This window comes from Peromyscus leucopus, chromosome 16_21 (genome assembly GCF_004664715.2).
Source record: "Peromyscus leucopus breed LL Stock chromosome 16_21, UCI_PerLeu_2.1, whole genome shotgun sequence".
NCBI classification, from domain to species: domain Eukaryota; kingdom Metazoa; phylum Chordata; class Mammalia; order Rodentia; family Cricetidae; genus Peromyscus; species Peromyscus leucopus.
This window is the reverse complement of record NC_051084.1, coordinates 44,549,345-44,571,867: the sequence shown is the minus strand read 5'-3', so window position 1 is coordinate 44,571,867 and position 22,523 is coordinate 44,549,345. Positions and strand designations below refer to the sequence as shown.

General features: G+C 44.8%; 1 protein-coding gene across 1 annotated transcript; it reads right to left on the bottom strand.

The window, feature by feature from the left end:
* Window positions 1–15,352: 15,352 nt before the first annotated feature.
* Window positions 15,353–22,448, bottom strand: LOC114690825. The gene is made up of 5 exons (XM_037199565.1): window positions 22,274–22,448; window positions 19,884–20,018; window positions 19,363–19,517; window positions 16,575–16,971; window positions 15,353–16,338 (listed from the first exon to the last, which is right to left on the bottom strand). Exons 1-5 carry the CDS (start codon window positions 22,446–22,448, stop codon window positions 16,124–16,126), a joined length of 1,077 nt encoding a protein of 358 aa, XP_037055460.1. The 3' UTR covers window positions 15,353–16,123.
* Between the last annotated feature and the right edge of the window lie 75 nt (window positions 22,449–22,523).

The window sequence follows — 22,523 nt, the reverse complement described above, 5'->3', positions numbered from 1 at the left end:
GGGGGGGGGGGGGGGACGGGGGACGGGGGACGACGACACAGGGGAGGAGGAGCGGGAAGGGGGAGGAGGAGGAAATTTAAGTCAAGATTTACTTTTTTTTTTTGACCTATGGATACTCAATTGTTCCATAACCAATTATTGAAAAAAAAATTCTTCCATTGAACTGCTTTATTATGCTTGTCAGAGATTCATTGTCATGCATGGCAGATCAACTCTGTTCTCTATTCAGCTCTATTGACCCAAGAGTCCATCCCTCTACCAATATTCTTCAGCTTGAGGACTGTAGGTAATTAATCTTGAAATCAAGTTGAGTAATTAACTCATTTTTTTCTCTTAAAAACTACATCCCTGGCTGTTCTAGAGCTGACTCTATAGACCAGGTTAGCTTAGAACTTACACAGCTTCATCTGGCTCCATCTCCATGTTATTCCTTTTAGAAATTTGCTCTATGCAGACTGAGCACACTGTATTTACATATTTAGGAATGTGCGTGAACATACATTAACAATATTTAGAGAAAAAAGAGGCCATGAATTTGAGAAAGAGCAAGGGGAAGGAGTACATGGATGAGCGTGGAGGGAGGAAAGGGAAGAGGGAAACATGATTATATTTATGAAAAAAAATTAAAAATTGTTTAAAATATCCCAATTTTTGCCTCTCCTTATTCATTTGAGCATAATCTTATCACCCACAAGATCATCTTGATAATATGATGGAAAACTACATTAAAATAGGCATCAATTTCAAGAGACTCTGCTTTGCTACATTGATTATTCAAATCCATGAAAAGAGTGTCTGTCTCCATTGATTTAGGTTCTCTTTGATTTCTTTCATCAGTATTCTGCAGTTTGCTGAAGTACTTTATATTGGTTTTAAAATAGCACACCTAGTATTTCAATGTCTCATGACTACAAATGGTTTTCCACTTTTAATTCTAGTTTCTAAGTGTTCATTATTTTTCTTCATTAATCTTGTATCTCATTTTTTTATGCTGAGGAGAGTTTGTACCAAGGCACGTCTTTGGAGATCACAGGGATGCTTGAAGGAGTAGGCATCTTCTTCCACCATGTGTGACCAACTTCAGACATCAGCCGTGGCAGCAAAGGCCACTTCATCGCTCTAATCTTGCCCCTTATGTCATTGGCTAGCTCTAGGAAAGCTTTAAAGAGATTTTTACAACTTTTTTTTTTTTTAACATAAATATACCTACAGCAAGGGATACTTTCATTCTTTACTTTGTGATTAGTGAGTCTTGCATTTTCCTTTCTTGTCTTATTACAGAGGTAAGAGCTCCCTGTACTAGGTTTCTTAGGGACGTTGAACATAGACTTCTTTATTTCTGATCTTAGAGGCTCATTGTTAGGGTTTCTACTGCTGTGATGAAACACCATGACCAAAGCAACTTGGGGAGGAAAGGCTTATACTTCAACTTCACAGTTCTTCCATCAACGGAAGTCAGGGCAGGGACTCAAGTAGAGCAGAAACCTGGAGGCAGGAACCAAAACAGAAGTCATGGGCGAGTGCTGGTTACTAGCTTGCTCCTTATGGCTTGCTCAGCTTGCTTTCTTTTAGGTCTCTGAACTACAAGCCCAAGGGTAGCTCCACCTACCAAGAGCTGGGCCCTCCCACATCAATCATCAATCAAGAAAATGCACCACAGGCTTCCCACAGGACAATCTGGTAGGAGGATTTTTTCAATTGAAGTTTCCACTTCCCAAATGGCTCCAGCTTGTGTCTAGTTGACAAAAACTAATGAGCATGGTGGGGGGTGGAGGATGGACATCCAGTCTTTCAATATGAAATGTATTGTTACTTCTAAGATTCTCTGGATATCCAGATGTCCAATTTGGAACATTCCTACTATATTCCTTATCTTCTAATCATTTTGGATATAAATGGGTATTGAGTTATGTCAGATGCTTTTTCTGGTGAAATGCTTTTTCTGGTGACATGATAATGTGAGTCTTCTTTAGTCTATTGATATGATGTATTACATTGATTGGTTTCAATAAAATGAACCAGCCTTGCATACCTGAAAAAAACCTCAGTCAATCATGACACATGCATAACATTTTCATATATTGTTGAATTCAGTATTTTACTTATTTTTTATGGTGTCTTCCTTGTATTTTTCTTGACTGGTTTTTGTATCAGGGTAATAATGGCCTCATTAAAAAACAGAAATGTTCTTTCCCATATTTTATGGAAGTCATTGAGTAGAACTGGTGTCAGCTTTATAATTTCAGGAGTATTTTTTCAGTGGAAAGTATCTTGACTTGAGATTTCTCTTTTTATAGACTTTCAATTAGGAATCAATTACATGAATTATAGAGCTCTGCGAAGGATCTGTTTCATATTGGGGTTGTTCTACTTACTCTCTCTTGCTGTGTTGAATTGCTGCCCAAAAATATCCTGAGGAGTAAAGAGTTTATTTAGCTTATGGGTAACAGACTATTGGAGAAAGTTGGGGTAAAAACTCAAGCAGGAACTGTGTAGGAAAGCTGCTGGTTCAACCTTCACAGATTGCTCGGTTTACTTTCTTATAAAATCAGGAGATGTATCCAGAGGTGGCGATGTCCACAGAGGGCTGGACTCTTTCACATCATTCATTAGTCAAGAAACCCCTACAGGCCAACCTGTTGGAGGAAATGTCTCAGTTCAGGTTTCTTCTTTCCAAGTGGCTAGAGTTTGTTTCAAGTTGACAAAAAACGAACCGGCACAGGGCAAGTGCGATAGCTTTTCTTTTTCTTTTCTTTTTTCTTTTTGTTCAGGAATTTGTCTGTTGCATCTAGGTCTCCTTTTCTTGACTAGAGTAGCTCCTGGAACTTTCCTGTTACCCTCTTGACATTTGCAGAAGCCGTAGTATGTTGTTTTGCTATGAGACAAGCAGTTCCTCCCCTTTCCTCGTCTATACCGCTGTTGGTTGGTCAGTTTCTTCTCATCGTTTTGTTTGAAGAATCGGTTATTGATTGCATTGTCTTTCTCATATTCTTTTTCCTGTTTCCAGATTCACAGAATTAAAACAAAACTGGGGGAGGGAGGAGTCGACGAGACAATTCAGTGGGTAAAGGTACTAGTTAGCAAGACTGATGACCCCAAGTCCTCAGAACCCACATGGTAAAAGCAGAGAGAGAATTGACTCCCATGAGTTGTCTGTCCTCTAATATCCACATGCATGTAATGTCTCACTTGAGTGTGGGTGTACATATATACACACTAAATGTTGAAAAAAAATGTGTGCCTGGAGAGATGGCTCAGTAGCTAAGAGTATGTAGTGCACTTGCAGGCATCTGAGTTTGGTGCCCAGCACTCACGTGGGGTAGCTTAAAACTATCTGTAATTGCAACTTCAGGGGTCCCAACACCTCTAGTCTCTTTAGGCACCTTCTCTCAGGTGGGTATACTCCACCCAAACACACACACACACACACACACACACACACACACACACCTCAAAATAAAACAAACCTTTAAAAATTGCCTGTGTTCATGCTGTGTGAGAGTGTGTGTGCATGCTCACATGTGTGTGGTTATGTATGCACATGTGTATGTGTGTACCTTTGAAGCCCAGAGGTTGGTGTTGGGCATCTTTTTCAATCACTCTCCACTTCCCGAGGCAGCGTCTCTCATTGAATCTGGGGCTTGTTGATTCAGCCAGTCTAGTTGGGCAGCTTGGCCCACAGCTCTTCAGTCTCTGTATACCTCCCAACAGCTGTATTGCTGGTGGGCTTCCACACCTACTATTTTCTCCTGGGTCCTGGGGATCTGAATTCCAATCCTCACGTTGTGCAGCAGCTGCTTTATCCCCTGGGCAATCTTTCTAGAACCCTAAATTCACACATTTTTAATTGTATCTTTCTTCTTTTCTCCTTGCTTTGGCCTTTTCTTTCCTTTTTAAATACAGACTTTGTTTTTCTTAATTTTCTGGAGGTGAAGGTTTAGAATATTGACTTGAGAAGTGTCCATGTGCAAATTTTCCTTTCAGAATTGGCTTAGTTGCATTCCATAAATTTTGAGATGTTGCAGTTTCATCTTGATTCATCTTAATGTATTTTTATTTCCTTTGAGATACCCTCTTTAATACAGGAGTTATTTTAAAATGTAAGGTTTGGCCTATAAGGGTTTGAATATTTTATTATCAACTTTTTAGTCTGATCTCATTTTTATCAGAGAAGCACATTTAAATTTTCAGTTCTCTCAAGATTGCTAAGGTGAATTCATCATATAGGCACTGCGTATCTACACTAATGTTTCCCAGGTGCTTGAGCAGAATGAATGTGTATTCTGCTGTTGATGGAGTAGTTTATAAATGTTGTCAGGGTGTTTACTCTGTCCTACATTTGTATTTGTTTTCATATATCATTTCATATAGTTATTTAATTTGATGCTGAGAGATTGTATTGAAGTCTCCAACTGCGATGACTGCAGAAATGGCTCCGTTTTTAAGAGCATGTATCCATCTTGTGGAGGACCTAAGTTCCTAGCACCCACCCTAGGCAGCTCACAAATGCCTATAACTCAAGCTCCAGGGGATCCAATGTTCTCTACTGGATTCCATGAATACTGTCACTTATGTGTACAAACATACACAAACACACATGTAGATCCATAACTTCTTTAAGAATTAAATCTTTATAAAGTCTCCAATTAGAGTTGTGGATTTATCTATTTCTCTATCAATTTTTGTTCGGGTCTACCAGCTTTGGTATAGTGTGCACTTGTTTGATGTGTGCACATATGTGTTATTGGCATAATGTTCCTCTCTGTTTCTGTCTTGTTTTGTTTGGCCTGAGCTAAATTCATTTGATATCAGCAATTGTACTAATTTTTCCTTTTGGAATCAATATGAGCATGGTATAACTTTTTTGTCATTTTGCTCTATCTTTATTATTATATCTGGGGTAGAATTTCTATAGACATCATATAGGTAAATGATGTTTTAAAATCCACTCTGCCAATTGTCTTTTATTTGGTATATTTGACCATTTACATTTAATGTAATCACTGGTATTAAGACTGGAGTCTCCACTTTAGCCTTTCTCTTCTCTTCTCTTCTCTTCTCTTCTCTTCTCTTCTCTCTCTCTCTCTCTCTCTCTCTCTCTCTCTCTCTCTCTCTCTCTCTCTCTCTCTCTTCCTCACTTCCTATGCACTCATTTTTTCTTTTTGTGTGATGCTTTGTGTCAGAGGTAAGAGGAACTTGACCATCGGAGACTTGTACCAACCACACAAGCTGGTCTTATGGCATGTTGCTTCCTTTCTGTGAATGAAACGCTGTTGAATGGCACCATGGTGGGTTCTCTGGTAACATTGTATTGGTAGCATCTGCACTAGGCAGAGGCCACAGTGTTTTTTTTTTGTTTTGTTTTGTTTTTTGTTTTTTGCTGCCTTCTGTGTAGAAGAAGCCTTCACTTGGGATTGGTATTTGAATCTTCTTGCTCAATGTGATGTGGACCTCTGGGACTTATATTTGTATGGTAGCAGAATAAGTCTCCTGAGGCTTTAGAGGCTGAAATGTAATCTCTATTGTTTTGTTAGGAAGATGAAGCTCCTTTCAACCTTCATGCTTAGAGGTGGGGCCTGTGGGAGGTGATGAAGATTAGGATGAGATCAACAGGGTGGGGCCTCAAGATTCAATCCTTGCAGCTTCATAAAAAGAGGGAGAGATGAAGGAGACAGACACACAGACCTGCTCTCTGTACCATCCTAGGGCACTGGCAGGTCCCTGAGCCTTTGCCAGAACTAGGCATTCTTTTACTCTCTGGCTCATGCATCTCCAAAAATATTTAAGAAACCTTTTTGTTCTATAAAGATGTTCTCCCTTGTTCCCTTGGCCTGGGATGGAGTCTTAGTGGCACATCCCTAGATTTGATGAGAACAGTCTCTACAGATATTGAACATCAAATACAGAGGAAGGGAGAGTAGGTCAGCACATGAAAGTGTGCCTGTCACTTTTGAGTACTGTGTGAAGTGGGTATAGACCCTGCCCTACCATTCACTGATGATTTATAAATAAGGGTCATGATTTACTCTATTTTTTTTTTTCATTCATGAGTACAGGTCTCTGGTAAGATATGTGGAATATGGGCAATGGAAGCATGGGAAGAAAACTCTTGGCTTTCTTGGGCTATGATCATCAATAAAATAGGGCAAAAGAGAGCTGTAATCTAATGTACCATATTACTGTAATTAGAGCTTCATGCATACAGCTCTTTCCCGCCTTCCCTCTGAAATAATGAAACAGTTTAATATAAATAGTCATGACTTTCATCTCCATCATGTGGTGCTCAGTGATTGGGAAATTAGGCTAACAGTGAAACTTAATGAATTCAGAGCTCAGAATGTAGAAGGAAGGACACAACACAGGAAGTCAGCCTTGCTGAGCTGAGAAGCCCCATTCCATCAAAGAGGAAACCGAGACCGGAAGGGGCAAGTGACCTGTAGATGCCAGGCACACAGACCCAAGCACTCAGACCCCTCTTTCTTACTCTGTGTTCTTTTCAACCCTCCATGTGGCCTCTGGAAAACTCCATCAAGACAGAATATTCTAGAAAGCTTTGCACATGTTGAGTTGGCTGGGCTACATGACACCTAAAGGAGAGAACACAGGTTCTGTGAACCTAAGGTGTTTCCGGGCTTTTCTATGCACGTTATAGCACTTGAATGTCATCAGCAAAGGGCTTGAGTTGTTTTTTTCCCATCACTGAGGTTGAACCCAGAAAGTGCTCTACTACTCAGCTACATCCTCCAGCCCTAGAAACATTTTTCATCATACCCATTTTGTTCCTATGACATAAAGAGAAGGAAAATTAGCATTACAAATAAGTAATTGTTTAGTTTGCTGTTCATTAACCTGTGTGTGTAACACAATCAACTTTAACTTTTGTTAGATTTCATTTCGGCAGTGATACTAATAGCATCAGATAAAGGACTCTGTACACCAAAAATGCTGATTGTTGTAATGAAGGCACACGGGGTGCCTAAGGAGAGGAGCACTATCCTCACAGTCCAGCTGGGAACAAGATTCCAGGCCAGAATGTGTAATCTAGATCCACGGATGGTATGCTACTTTCTACCTAATGTATGGGTTTAAACAGACCTCACCCAAAATCATGCTCCCACACAGTCCCTGCTCCTGAATTCTAGAAAGCCAGTTAGCCTTTGGGTATCCATCCATCCAGTTCTTCCTCCTCCTCACTCTGCACAGTAACTGCAAATAAAATACACTCCCTGGTCACCCTTAAGATACATCCCAATTTGACCAAGGCGCATGTGGCACAACCTATTTCTACCAGGCTGAAAAGATCCATGAAGAGATACAATGCCTATGTGCTGACCGTGGTTACTTGGCAAAACGAAGCAAGACAATGGGAAATGGAGGTAGCAGGACCACAAAGAAGGATATCACCCGTTCATAAACTTGGCTTTCTCGTCCCCAGTGGTGCAGCTCCTTATCTGGACTGCCGTCAGGCCTTACTCCAAGGTCAAGAAGGGGAAGGAAACACACCCTGATGGAGAGCTGAGACCAGTACACAGGGCGGAACCTCAGAGTGCATCTGTGGACCAAGCTTGATGTGAATGTCAAGCCTACTACCCAATGGTACAGAACATCCCCCTTGTCATCACTGATTCATGAAGGACCCAAGTCCCACGGGAGCTGAGCGTCGGGAGAGCTGATAGAGGAAATACACAAACAAATGATCTCCATTTTATGGATGAAGAAACTGAGGCACAAAGGGGGCAAAAACAACTCTGTCTGAGCCAGCCAGCATGGAAAATGGCCTCCAGTGGTCTCAGAGGCAGGTCTGTACTCTTTTCACTCATAAATATGATTTTTCTGGCACTCCGGTGCTCTTTCCCTTCCCCAGTCACCTGCTCTGGACAGTCTTTTTTAGGGAGCCTGTCACCTGTTTTGAATAGAAATGATTTGTCATCTCCCAAACCAAACCAAGCACCAGGCTCAGTGATGAAGACTTCTGTGTCATTACCGAGGTCTCCCAAAAGTCCCCAGAGCAGAGATGCAGTTCTGCAAGATCCTGACTCTCTGTGGCTAGTAATTAACATGAAAGTAAAAGAATGCTCTCAACAATACTAAAATCACTTTTCTTTCTTATTGGTATCTCAGCCTTTTTTTTTTTTTCTTTTTTGGTAAAAGGTTAAGTGGACACAGAGGGAAAAAAATAAAATTTCGAACAAACATCCTTATATCAGACATTGCATAAATGCTTTAAAGAGAAGTGGATAAACTGATTAGAAATGAATGTAGCTATTGTCTTCCTGCAGATGGTTCCAAAGACTTGGTGTTGCAGGGACTGGATGAACTGCACCCAGAGAACCTCGACTGGTTCTGTGCTAAAATGTCATCTTTACACATATGATGCAAGGAGGGGCCTTGTGAACACAGCAGGGTGCCAGCTCAGCCACAGCTCACACTGATGCTGCAAGTATGCCACCCAGACTTGAGTAGGAGGCCCCCAAGCTTCTGCCAGGATCAACAGCAAGTGTGGGGGTGGGCGCTGGGGTGGGGGGGTGAGCACTACACTGTCTTTGAGGCAATGTGTACATTATGTGCTATTTGCTGACAACTTGCAGGTTCTGAGCCTGTTTCTACTCATTGGACGCTTCTTCTAACGAATCAAGATGGAAAGATTCACTGGCTGACAGCTCTGGGATACGGTGTTCATTTTACTAAACCTTTTATCAGTGCGTTCTCAGGTGAAAGCTGGACTCATCAGCATGCCTGAGTTAGTTTTGGCTCTGTGGTCTTCTATTAGTCCATTTCCTGTTACTAGGACAAAATCCCTGATGCTGAGAGCTTCCCAAATAAAAGAAATGTTTATATAACTCACAGTTCTGAAGTTCCAAAGGGATGGGGTCTGGGAATGATTGATTCTGGTGAGGGACTCAGGACAGATGGTATTACAAGAGCAGGAACATACAAAGGGGAGGGAGGAAGGGAGAGGAAAGGGAGAGAGAGAGAGAGAGAGAGAGAGAGAGAGAGAGAGAGAGAGAGAGAGAGAGAGAGAACAAGAGTGAGCACACTCACGTGCAAGAGAAAGCACCCATGACAAGACTCAGAGGGCAGGGATGAGCCAGTCTTGAAATCTTCCCTTAAGACCCACTATCTCAAGGTCCTACTACTTCTTAACATCAATGCTCTGAATACCAAGCTTCTAACACAGGAACCTTGTGACACAAGCCACATCTAAGCCATAGTAAGTCCCAACAAGCTTATTGTCTCATCCGCAGACGTGACAACAGCAACACCTACTGAACAGACTTTGTGGGAACAGAATTCACCTGCAACAGCACTGTCAACAGTGACCAGACAAGCTTGTCCCAAATCATTGCCAGTGCCAGCAGCTGTCAGCAGAGGTGGATCCCACTGAGAGACTGGCTAGCCCTGGGACCAGAAAGCAAGTCACTCAGGATCAACAGCAAACAACGTCAGATCACTTCTCTGCACCTCACTCTTAGAAACATGAAGCTTAAGTTTCTGCAGAGTCCATCATTCATGTGCCCGCCACCTTTCTACTCCCTGCTACAGCTAGCCCGATCTTACCTGTGGCATCAGTTCTATCTCCCCTTGTATCAAATTGAAGTTCTTTCTGTGTGCATCTTCAGTTTGCCTTAATGAATGATTCACAGGTTTGACACACACACTATTCACGCAGGAGTATTAAGCCAAGCACTACTGTGTTGCCTACTGCAGACAAGAGTTGCTTTGCTTTTTCCCTCAGAAACAGACCTGCCAATGTCTTGTATGTACACAACGATGACTGGGATGTTCCCCAGCAGAGCATAAGTGCAGTCATGACAGATTTAAAGGCAACCATATACTACAATCCATTATCTCATCACATTTAACATGGACTCCTATAGCACTTTACAGTTCTAACATTGTCATGGTCATTAGACAGTACAGTCCCAACCACAGATAGAGCAGCAACTGTGGTGGATAATGCATCCCTTTTCCATAAGGAGCCCAAGATGGCAGAGAATTCCCAGAAGAGCACCACAGGGATGGCGCTCAGCATTTCTATATTTTCCATCTTCACTGGACCCCCTGCTCAGGGGAAATTTTATTTATTTATTTTTATTTTAAGAAAATCTGCTTTCTCCTTCCTTAGGCATAACTCTCACACCATCTTTTTATTCATTTGTTCTACCTATCCATCCACTGGCTGAGCCATCCATTCATCCATCCATTGGCTGAGCCACCCATTCACCCATCCATTGGCTGAGCCATCCATTTACCCATCCATTGGCTGAGCCATCCATTCACCATCCATTAGCTGAGCCATCCATTCATCATCCATTGGCTGAGCCATCCATTCACCATCCATTGGCTGAGCCATCCATTCACCATCCATTGGCTGAGCCATCCATTCACCATCCATTGGCTGAGCCATCCATTCACCATCCATTGGCTGAGCCATCCATTTACCCATCCATTGGCTGAGCCATCCATTCACCATCCATTAGCTGAGCCATCCATTCATCATCCATTGGCTGAGCCATCCATTCACCATCCATTGGCTGAGCCATCCATTCACCATCCATTGGCTGAGCCATCCATTCACCATCCATTGGCTGAGCCATCCATTCACCATCCATTGGCTGAGCCATCCATTTACCCATCCATTGGCTGAGCCATCCATTCACCATCCATTGGCTGAGCCATCCATTCACCATCCATTGGCTGAGCCATCCATTCACCATCCATTGGCTGATCCATCCATTCACCCATCCATTGGTTGATCCACCCATTTACCTATCTATCCCATGAGCCATTCATCTATTCATTCATCCACCTATCCATTTTTACCTTCCCTGTCATACATATATCCACATCAATTCATTAATCTACTCATCTGACAGTCCATCCATCTATCCAAGTGTGTGTGTGTGTGTGTGTGTGTGTGTGTGTGTGTGTGTGTGTGTCCATGGGAGCATGCACACACATGTGCAGGGCTGAAAATTTAACTATGTCAGGGAAGCAAGCATTCTGCCACTGAGCTACATCGCCAGCAGGGTATATCCATTTTTTAATCTGCCCTTACACACACACACACACACACACACACACACACACACACAATCCATCTATCCATCCATCCATCCATCCATCCATCCATCCATCCATCCATCCATCCATCCATCCATCCACTCATTCACCTATCCACCTATCTACCTTCCTAATCCACCCATCCACTCAGTATCTGAGTGCCTTCTCTACATCCAAATTCCTGGGCCTTCCCGCCAGACTTCATCCTCACCAAAAGCCAAGTCTTCATTTTGAACAGGAATAAGAGTGAAGGCCCTGCAAATCTTTCTCACCCACCATGGATCTTCCCTGATCACAGCAAAACAAAGCAATATACTCCAATTTCTTTTTGACAACTGAGATAAGAAACTTGAGAAGCTGACAACAAAAAAGTAAGAAAAATAAGAAAAACAAAAACCCAGAACAAAACCACTTGGTTCCTGAGAGCCCTTTCCTTTCTGAATCTGCCAGAAGTACAGTTACTGCACTTATGTAATTGGAGCACTCGAGACACAGAGGACACACACTTTTAGCCGCTCCACACGAACAAGTTCAAATACTTAGAAATCCATCCCCAATACAGTTTTGCAGCCTTTTGGACGTGCTAATTTAAGCACCTGGCAGTTTCTCAGGCTACAGTTCAGAGATCCACTTATCCACAGGATTGAGCTGTCTGGGGTTTTTCAGTTCTCAGTTTCGGGGCTGGAGGCGGTGAACCCATGTCAACGGTGTGGGTGCTTTAGGATAGCAAGTCCCCATAAAGGGAAGGGCTTCAGTAGGTCAGCACAATCTCCAAAACCTTAGCAGACAGAACACGAACCAATTGTCAAGTCGTATACAAAAGAGAAGAACTCAAACACACCACAGAAAAATGTTGGCTTTTCAAATCTGAAACGTTCAAATAAAAATAACACTTTAACAATTCTTTCCTCTTGGTGTTCCTGGGTTCTCACACAAGCTATCACTGCTCTTACACTGCTTCTCCATGAGCCACTGCTTCTATGGAGGCTGTGACTCACACTTGGACACGGTAGTTCCAGAGCTATATCTCTCTCCTACCCAGTGATCCTTCAGGTGACAGAGTGGCAGAGAATGTGTTCAATCATTATTCATTTCAGAGGACCTCCTAGTAGATATTATTTCCAAATGCCCCACATGCAAACTAGCAAGCAAAGCTGCATGCGTCTACAAAGGGATGTGTCAAAGCCAGATGTGGTGGCTTTCGCTGGAACCTCGGTACTTAGGAGATGGGGGCAAGAGGCTGGCTTTGAGTTCAAGGCCAGTCTGGGTTACATAGTGGTTTCCAGGCCAGCCCAGAGTGAGACACTGTCTCAAAAATGAGATGATGCCAGGTGTGGTAGTGCACACCTTTACTCTGAGCACCCAGGAGGCTGAGGCGGTGGATCCCTGAGTTTCCGGGTCAGTGTGATCTATGTTTCAGACCAGCCAGGTCTACATAGTGAGACCCTGTCTCAAAAAACAAACAAACAAGTGAAGAGCTACACTAGGGGAAGAGAAGCTGGACATGAGGTACTAAAATGCAGTTATGTGGGAGGGATAAGTTCTAAGGTTGTATAGCACCAAGGAATATAACTGCTCCCGATGCATCATACTCCAGGTTTAGGAAGAACCGGAAGGCACGAAACACAAAGACACAAGGAAATGGAAATACTAAGTCAATTACCCTCAACTCATCATTGCATGCATACAGGTATAATGACTTATCACAGAGCCCTCCTGACAAGTGTAATTGCTGTTGTCAATCAAAAAGAAATGCAATCATTTTTTTTAAAATGTACACTTGATTCTTCCTCCATACCTCCAGTGGTTTCATCATCCATTTCCTAAGACCTAAGAAACCCAAGAGTCATCCATGCATTTGATGTTGTTAATTCTCCCTTCTAATCTCAAATCCATCATCATCACCACTCAGTGGAGTTATCCTGTCCCCCAGCTGGATGCCCATGCATCCACCCATTCACACATCCTTATCTGGGAATGATTCAGCAGTTAGCCAGCTCCTCAGCTTTCTCCTTTCTATGTCTACCATCAAAGTCTGTCCCAGTCCTTGGGGCGGTGCTGAAAGCTTCCCAGGGCAGACCTTGGAGCATTTAATGGTCCCAGTTACCCCAAACACCAACTACTTGTAATGACGTCAGTCCTCTGTCTCTCGGCTCTTGAGTCAATGACGTCAGATGTGCCCTCCACGTGGAGAATCCCTTCCCTTTCCAGCCTGTGTGTTACAGCTGGTCAATACTCGCTTCTCTCTTTCCAGCTGAAAAATTCATAGCTTCCTGGAAGCCTCCCATTTCCCCCTCCAAACAAAACTTGATTACAACCCACCTCCTTTCCAGTCCTACACTCTTGAATCTGGTGGGTATTGCCTACATATTACTGGTTTTCCATTCTTGTCCTATCAAGGCCCATATCTATACAACCCTGGGCCCAGGGCCAGCACCCTTTGTGGACCAAGTAGATTTAATGGAATAGGCTTTTTAAATGTTTTGAAATTATTTTAAAAGAATTGCTTTTTGTGTTGAAAAAATGTCAAGTAATGATTACAATCTGAAGGCATCTTTACTAAGAAGGGGCACAAGGCAGGATGTGTGTAAGCTAAAATGCATTGAGTGGCATATGAGAGATGTGCATTCTATGTATGTAAATACTTCAAAAATGAGAATATGGTGCTGTAGCTCAGTGGTAAGAGCGTGCGTTAAGTGCACATGAGATCTTGGGATCAATTTCTAGTACCCCAAACTCCAAAATCAAACAAATAGATTATTTTTAATTTGTAGTGTATTTCTTGAGTGGGGATATGAAAGCACATACAGGCTAAAACATCTACCACATTATATACAACAGAACTCAATGATGGCCTTCTGGAGACTGAATGTTTGGGTGCTCCATTAATTCATACACTGAATTCTATTCCTCAACACACTTGCAGTAAGAGATAGAACTCACAGGCTATGATTAACTATTAAGAATTCACTCTAAGGAATGGAATTGCTACCCTTGTAAGATGCCAGAGGGAGCTTCTTCAGCCCGTGTCACACAAGGACTAACTAAATGTACCATCCACGAATCAGAGAGCAAGCCTCCTCCAGACCCTAAAACTGATGTCTTGACTGTGTACATCTGTGAGTAATAAATTCCTGTTGTTTATAAAGTATCTTGTCCAAGGTATTTAGCTATAGCAGCAGCAAAGACTAAAACACAAGCAAAGGCATGAGAGACCATTAAGATGCTAATTCTTTCCCAAAGAGCCGGAATTTAAAACACAGTAAATAGTTCTTTAAGTTTCTACTCTGAAATGTGACTGTGTGTGACTGACTATACCTCACTTAAAATTGGGATTTGGAACATTTTTAGACAAGAAAGACCTTTCTCCACCAAATTACTGATTTGAAACCCCGTTTCATAAACTGGGGAGGTCTGAGGATATAAAGCATAATTACACTTCAACATTGGAGCGATTTCTAGTGACCAGTGCTGCTCAGGTAGGTCTTTGTTATTGTTCTTATTGTCTTATGTCTTAAAGCTCTTTTTCTTTTTTATGAGTTAAAAACCCGTCCATGGACAACGTCACACATGTCCGCAGGGCATGCTGACCACTCTCACGCCCCACATTGTTTTTAACAATGTCATTTTTCCTACTGGGTGCAGGATCCAGGCCTCATGCATCATGAGGGCCACCCTCGCAGACCTAGGCCTACCTCTTCAGAGGACAGAATATTACAGTAGCCTGGATCGAGGCCACCAAGGAAAAGATATGTCCTCCTGGTCAGAAGAATGGGATCTACCCCTGGATGGAGACAGAAGGTTCCAAGCTACCCAGAGCACAAGAGTTAATCCAGCTGGGCCCATTGGTCACCTGGCCAAAGAGACCAGCCCTCAGGAAGGCAGATGCACCTTAAGTCGTGCCAAAGACATGGGAGGAATAATTATTCCTTTCTTGAGATAATGTATTTTTCCTTCCCAGAAACTCCTGGCTATGTGGCTCTGCTACAATCCGCTCAATTTTCTGGATCACTTAGAAAAACATAACTTTCCCTTTTCCCTTCTTTTTATCGTTCTCCGTCTTTCAGATACTTGCCAAAAGCCCGAGCACGCTGCCCGGAACACTCTGGGCTTCCTCACTCTCTTCCTCTGAAACTGTCCCTGAGACCCACTTCCATCATGTGGGAGAGCTGTCTTTCTTCCTCTTCTCCATCTTCCTCCTCCTGGAAACTGCTGAGATTCACACCTTGCCTGCCCTGGGGTTCAAATAAAATACAAACCCAAATAAAATTGTCCTCGAATTTCCTCCTGAGGTCATTCTTCATTTTTTTTATTAACAAAATTTAAAAAGGAACTCCTATTGCCCCCATAACATGTGGCAACCCAAGTGGAGTTCCCCAAAAATTCCAGTAACAACAGGGAAAACAAAGAATGGACTTAGGATCTTACTGTGTCTTCAAAAGCAGGCAGATGCCCAGGCCCATTCTAGGAATATGCTTGTTCCCACCATTCTGTGCTGAGCTGGCAAAAAGGCAGTTTTGAAACCCAGTAATTAAGACACTCTTCAGGTAGGGTGAAAAGCACCCGGGGGTACATGCTATGTGTCCGAAATGATGAGCTTCACCAGACAAGAAGCACTAAAGGGATGCTGTCCACTCCAGACGGATGCTGCCCTTAGCAAGCTGAAGCGATTTTCCTACCTGATTTTGCTTTTTTTTTTTTTTTTTTTTTTTTGGAATAGTTTGTTCAAAGTTTCATCTCTTTAAGTTTTCCTTTGCTATTAATACTCATACTTTGACACTTAAAAGATAAGAGATAAAGTCTTAAACCTCAAATCTCTGGTTTGATGAAGGCATGACTATTACGATGTCACTTTCATCCTTAACAAGTGAGACATAGCTCTCTGTCCCTTCTAGCACCAGGATTAAACAGCCAGATATCGAGCCACCTTAGTGGCTATGCCGCCAAGGCGGCATCGCAGGCCCCTTTCCCTGACGGGGAAAACCGAGGCAGCCCAGTGGCCTGTTAGATGAACCATCCCACAGCAGCTGCGCTCACTCGCGATCGGTCTGTCCAAGTATTACCCGATGCAAAGGAAATGGTCTGACAAAGTTGGCAGTGTGCGCGGGGAGATGAGATGGGGGATGAGGCGGGGTAGTGGGATGGGCGACGGCCAGTGATGGTGGTGGTGATGGTGATGGTTGGTGACAGTGGCGGCGATGACGCTGGGCCGGCTCCTCTCCCGTTTTTCCATGACTGCCAGTCCTCGCAGCCTCCGCCGTCCCCGCGTGGCCTCTGCCCGGAGAAACAGGATTTGCACCCAAGCCGCACGTCCGCGCGGGCGCGAGGCTGCGGCGCCCCGCGAGCCGGCCACGCGCCCCTCTGAGCCCCTGCGCCGGCGCCGCCCGAGCATCGCGGCTGAGGTTCCTCCGGCCCGGCCTCCCCCTCTATTCCCCCTCCTTCGGCAGCGCCCGCGCCAGGGCCCGCCCCGCCGAGCCCCCCGCAGCCCGGTCCCGGCCCCCGTCACTTACGCTGCGCTGGGCCCGGCGCTCCCCGCGGCCGGAGACAAAGGCTGAGCGGCCCCGGTGCCGCCGGCTGCTCCCCTAGCCGCGGCTGCCGGGTACCAGGAGGAGGATGGGGAGGATGGAGAGGAGGAGGGGCGGGGAGCAGGAGGAGGCAGTAAAGGAGCTCGGGGGAGGGGCCCGCGGAGTCCGCCACCCACCGCAGCCGCCCCAACCCCAGCCCTCCTTCTGGGCCGCCACTCTCCGGGGGTGCAGACCTCCCCCAGGGACCAGGGTACCGCCCCCCGGGGGCGGGGTGGGAGGAAGAGGAAGGGAAGGAGGAAGGCGGTGAGTGCGCCTGTGTGCTCCTCCTCAATCGTGATCGTCTCCACCCACCCCCGCGTCCGCCAGCAACCCCAGGAACATGCTAGACTCCCCGCCTCAGCTGCCTGGCTCCCAGCTCCCCGCGCCCGCCTCCCTCGGTGCCGACACACCTCTGTCCCAGACCAGCCCGATCCACCTCCACAGGCGAACAGACCTGAAGGTTAAGTGCCCTAAAGCGCTGGCTGGCGAGGGAGAGCCATCTGAGAGGTGATAGCTGGGGTCTGAGCCCTTTGTGACCTGCCCCTGGTGGCATCTGCTCTAGCACTCTCCCTAGTACCTAGGGGACCCGCCAAGGTTGGGGAGTTGGGCAAGTGAGATCTGTCGGGCTGGCGTTTCCCATAGGCATCTTTCTCGGAAAAGTAACTCCATGGCTTGACTCAGTCATTCGTGTCTTGGTGCAAAGATTTTGATTTTTTTTTTTCATATTTTAAAAACTTTTTATTTTATTTTGTTTTTTAAATCAAAGGAGGAAAATAGTGTGACAAACCATTTTCAGCCTCAAGAGATGTCAGAATTTTCCCAACTTTCATCCACTCCACTCGAGAAGATGATGACTGTGTCAGTTTCCATTCCTTGGTGGCATCTTACTAATGTTATTTTCAGAGCATCCTGGTCCCCAGGCCTGTGCTAAGGGCTTCACCTGTGCTGCTTGGCTTGGGAGGGAACCCACAAATTTGTCCCCGAGTTGGCGGTTGTAGGGCTCTTGATATACCATGAGCTAAGCAACACTGACCTAGCCAGGACCAAACTGCTGTGTCTGTGCCCCAGACTCGACCAAATGTGACTGATGCCTGTCCTTCCAGGAAAAAAAAAAAAAAAGGAACAAACAGAATGTCGACTTAAATTCCAAGGATTTTAGTTCCGTTCTTAGCTTTGGGAACCCAAGCGCAGCTTATAAGCCACAGAGGTAGTTGGAGTCTTGAGGGTGGGGCCTGGCACCCGCCAAGGGAACCAGATTTGGTTGGAGTCCTGGAGTCCACACACAGAATGAGATGAATGCCCAAGCACCTGACCTTGGTCTATGCTTAATTTTTATGTGTTTAAGAATTGGTTCCTGCCTGCTCCTCAATAGTGCAGCGTTCTAAGGACAGGCTCAGGCCACACTGAGGGTACCTGGCCTCTCTATGTATCTTGTCCCTCCTGGTGGCAGAGCAGAGGGGTGCCCTTTGGTGAGTGATTTCCAGAGCAGTGCTATGCACTAGTTGAGTAGCTAAGATCAAAATGAAGACTATGTTCTCAGACTATCTGACTTTCAGTCTTTGACTTCTTGTCAGTAGTGTGAGCCCTGGGTCAAATGACTTGGCAACTCTGTGCCTTATTTTCTCAATGGGAAAACCTGAGAGTATGGATGGAATCTGTCTGTTGTAGCTGCTGGGAGGCATTTATGTATGTAGAGTGCTTGGCCTGGAAAGGTTGAGAAGGCACTGTGAGCACTTAGCCTTCCATATGGGAAAAGCAAAATGATTGAAGCCCAGAGAGATTGCCGTTCCAAAGGATTTGCAGCCTTGTTTTCAGAGGAGGGGAGGGGCGTACCCCCCCCCCACACACACACACTTTGTTTCCAGAAGAAGCTGAATATATGGAAAGCCGAATGGCTCTTCTCTTCACAGAGGCCTGCAGAGATTCATGCAGGTACTTATAGGCAGGCCTCTGAAAAACCCCTCTGGACCCGGCTCTCCTTATCTTGTGACTCCAGGGCACAGTCTTTAAAGGCTGGAAGGAAATGTCCACTCTGTATTCACCTTCCCAGCCAAACCGGCCACAGTGACTAGAAAATGCCCTACTGCCCTGACTCTGTGTGAGCTGTCCCCAGAAGCCTGCCCACCCCACATTCATGGTGGCAGCTGTCAGGCATCCAGGCATCCCAACTCATGGATTGAGCTGGTACCCATCTTCAGTCTTGGTTGTCCTTGTGACATTCTTACCATTGTCCAAACCCATGCTGTGCAAACTACCCCCAGAACAAGCAAACAATAACCATTCTCCCAAGAGGGTTTGCCCCCACACTGTCACTCCCAGTCCTTAGCCAGCCCAGCAGCCGGCACAGGTGACTTGAACTTGCTCACATGCTCATCCTTGCCTGGGCCCCGAGAGGCAGAGGCCTGTGTGCCCTAGAGCCGGGGCATCCAGCACCATGATAATGACATCCTGACTTGGATTTTTCATGTCCTGGTTGCTCTCTCTTCTCATCTGTAGTGAGAACCATAGCCCCCGACCCTGGTGGGGCTCAGGACTTCACTAACTTTTTCTGATGAGAGCTGTGTTGTGTCTCTCATTTTTGCGTCACTGTGGAAAAGCACCCGAGAGCCCAGTTTCGAGAAAAGGAAGGTTTGGGAGGTTCTGCGTGGTCCCTTGGGTTCTGTGACTTTGGAGCAACATAGAAGTGAGGTGGAAGGCCATGGTGGGGAACTCACAGCACAACAAAGCCACTCACCTCACGGCAGCTTGGGGAGCAGAGAGAAGATGGGACAGAGTCCCAGTGTCTCCTTCTAGGGGACACCCCCAGGGACCCAGCTTCCACCCGCTCCTCCATCCCAGTAACACAGCTTCCTGCTCTTCTTCTGCCCCACACGTTAGCGATTCTTTGACCTGCGCAAAGTGCAGTCAGGTGAGGACCAAACCTTAGGCATATGGGCTTCTGGGGGCATTTAAGATCTGAACTGAGCACACATCCCCCCGCCTTCTGTCTTGGCTGTTTCATGTCCCTCGCGCCTTCCTTAGTTTCTCTCTTTGCTCTGTCAACCCCATTGTCCTTTGCTGTGTCGTGACATCCTATTACACGGAGTTTTGAAAACCTTTCACTGGGCTTTGCCTGGACAAACTCAGGACAGTGACTAAGAGTAAAGCCAGTTTCCGGTTTTGTAGGATGAGATCGATAAATGAAGCGTGGTGCCTGTCTTTTCTCTTCAGAGAAAAGCTGCCAGATTGTAAGTGTTCTTACAGAACACGGAATACCGTGTGATGCTCGGAGATAACTTTGCCAAAGAGCCTTAGGAATGGGTGAAGACGAGACATAACGAGGGACATTATTAGTATCCATTTGCTCTTTGTGGACAATCTGACACTCAGAGGCAGCTCTGAGGGAGAACTCTATAAACCATTAAAATGACAAAGAACTTTAGTCTAGATAAAGAAAGAGAGTTCGGTTAGCTAAATGGAAGACCATACAAATGTAAGCGGACAGCTCGCAGTGATGAATGGGCTCCATAGCTATAAAGATCAACTTACAGAAGATTAATAGGTGGGGAGATGTATAATATCTAGGCTTCCAGCTGTTGAGGAGTGCTAAACTTATTGACATTGAAGATAAGCTCGGATAAAAGAAATTCCATCCAAATGGAGAGAAAATACTTTAAAATAAGCCTAATGCTAGCGACTAAATTAAGGCAGTAAATATATCTGTGGTTCCAGCTCATTTACTCTTATAGGGACTACAGATCATTATAATGAACAGTAGATTATTAACCACAAAGTGCCCTATGCATCATGAAGAATTTGGGCCACTTACTCTCCCACACCAAAGGAAATCCAGTTGTCCTAACAACAAGGAAGCTTACATGTACTGGTTGGAAACTAAGAACATTGAGAATGTCATAGGGAGTGTTTTTTATATCAAGAAGGTGATCTGGATGGGTTTGCCAACCAGGAGAAAATAATGGAAGAACTGATAGGTAACATTCTGAGGTTAATTGGTAAAGGTCTGGCGGTACATCTGGCTCACTTGGAGGGCTCGCCTTCAGAGTTCCCTCTAACGGAGACACCAGCCCCAGAAACATGGAGAACTCAAGAAGATATACTGAGGTCAACAGTCTCAGCCTTGCTGGCATCTCAGTCCAGGCACCAGATGCGGGAACGAAGATGCCTCCAGATGATTGGCATGCCCAACCCTCAGGAACCCTCCTGTTGTTGAGTCTTTCCAAGTGAGACACCAAGCGCCATAGAGAGAACTGCCACCCCCTTGATAACGTGACCAGATTCCTGATTCCCCAACTCTGTAAGCACAGTGTAGTAAGGTTGCTTAGTGCCATGAAGTTTGGGTAGTCAAAGTGATAGATAACAAGAATATTAAACAATGTACAGACAAAGAAGAGAATTTCTGTTTCAGCAAAAGGAGATTAATATAATGGGCTAGCTACACAGGCCCTGTAGTTTTATAGTTAGTTGACCTTAAGTCAGAGTTTTACACTCTTGTTTGAACTGTCCCCTACAATAAGAAATACACATTGTGAGCCAGGCACATAGTATCTACCTATGGAAAGCCATATTCAGATGTTGATGAAATAATACTGGCCTTAATACACACCCTGCACACTGATACTTCCTAGTTGGTTGTACTGTTTTGTTTTGTTTTTTTCTCCTAAAAACATTACTTGTGTTTCACAGTCTGCTAATGAATCAAAATTTACAAGTTGAAAGCCAAGCAGTAATTATTTTTTATATAGCTTCTGCAGTGGATTATCTTATGTGCCAAACTGACGAGCCTAAGGGATGCCCAGACAGCTGGAAAAAGTGTGTGTGTGTGTGTGTGTGTGTGTGTGTGTGTGTGTCCAAAAGAGATGTGCTAGAATCAGTATATGGGGTAGAGAAATTCACCATCCTCAGTTTCAGTTGGCATCATCCAATCCATTCAGTCCCCATATTAAACAAATAGGAGGAGGAAGCCAATTTCAGGTTCTTGAGCTGGGACAACAATCTTCTGTTATCCTTTGGCCATCAGTCCTCTGGTTCTCGGGCCTCCAGGTTTGGATTAGAACTAAATTAGTGGCTCCCCGTTATCCGTCTAGCAAATGACACACTGTGTGACCTCTTAACCACCACAATCCCATGAGCACTCTAATATATTACCGTCATTTTCTATATTTCTCTATTTTACTGCTTCAGATTCTCTTCTTTAGTCCTGACCAAGGCGGACTCTTTACAGTATACTTTTCATTGTTTTTTGTCTCGTTCAACTAATCATCCCCACTTTCTGTATGTCCCACCCTCTTAGGGTCCCCATTCTGCTGTCTTCCAAGAATGAGCACCAGCTCTGCATTCTGCAGAGCCAAGAGTCCATCCTGTACAGTGGTGCAGGATCTCAGGTGGATGTCACTGTCTCTGCAGGCCCATGCACATGCCTAGCACAGAGTAAGTGCTGGATGGGCTCTTTGGAGTTGATCTTGGAACAGGACTACCATCCTGTATTATTCTGCTCATGCTATATGTGTGGGAAGTGGTCAGTTGCTCCCAGATGATGTATAATTAGATGTCATCATTGATGGTGATGTAATTTAAGTGTCAGGGGGGAAGAGATCTGGCGAGCATCCCTTTCCTTGGCGTCTCAAGCAAACCTGCCAGGCACTCACTTCTGTCATAATGCTCATCTTCTGGAAAGCTGCTTTCCTTTTTAACAACAGGACATTTAAAATCAAAATCCAGAAAATGCCTCTCAATTAAAATTTTACACTGCCCGTTGCTGTGCGCCAGCTTTGTTACTGCTTTTTGTTGCTGCCCATTATAAATAATGACCCTAGGACACATTTTGTAACCAGAGCCATTACCGAACATGCCATTCTGCTCCCATGAAACAAGCCATGCATCTGCTAAGGTGATTTG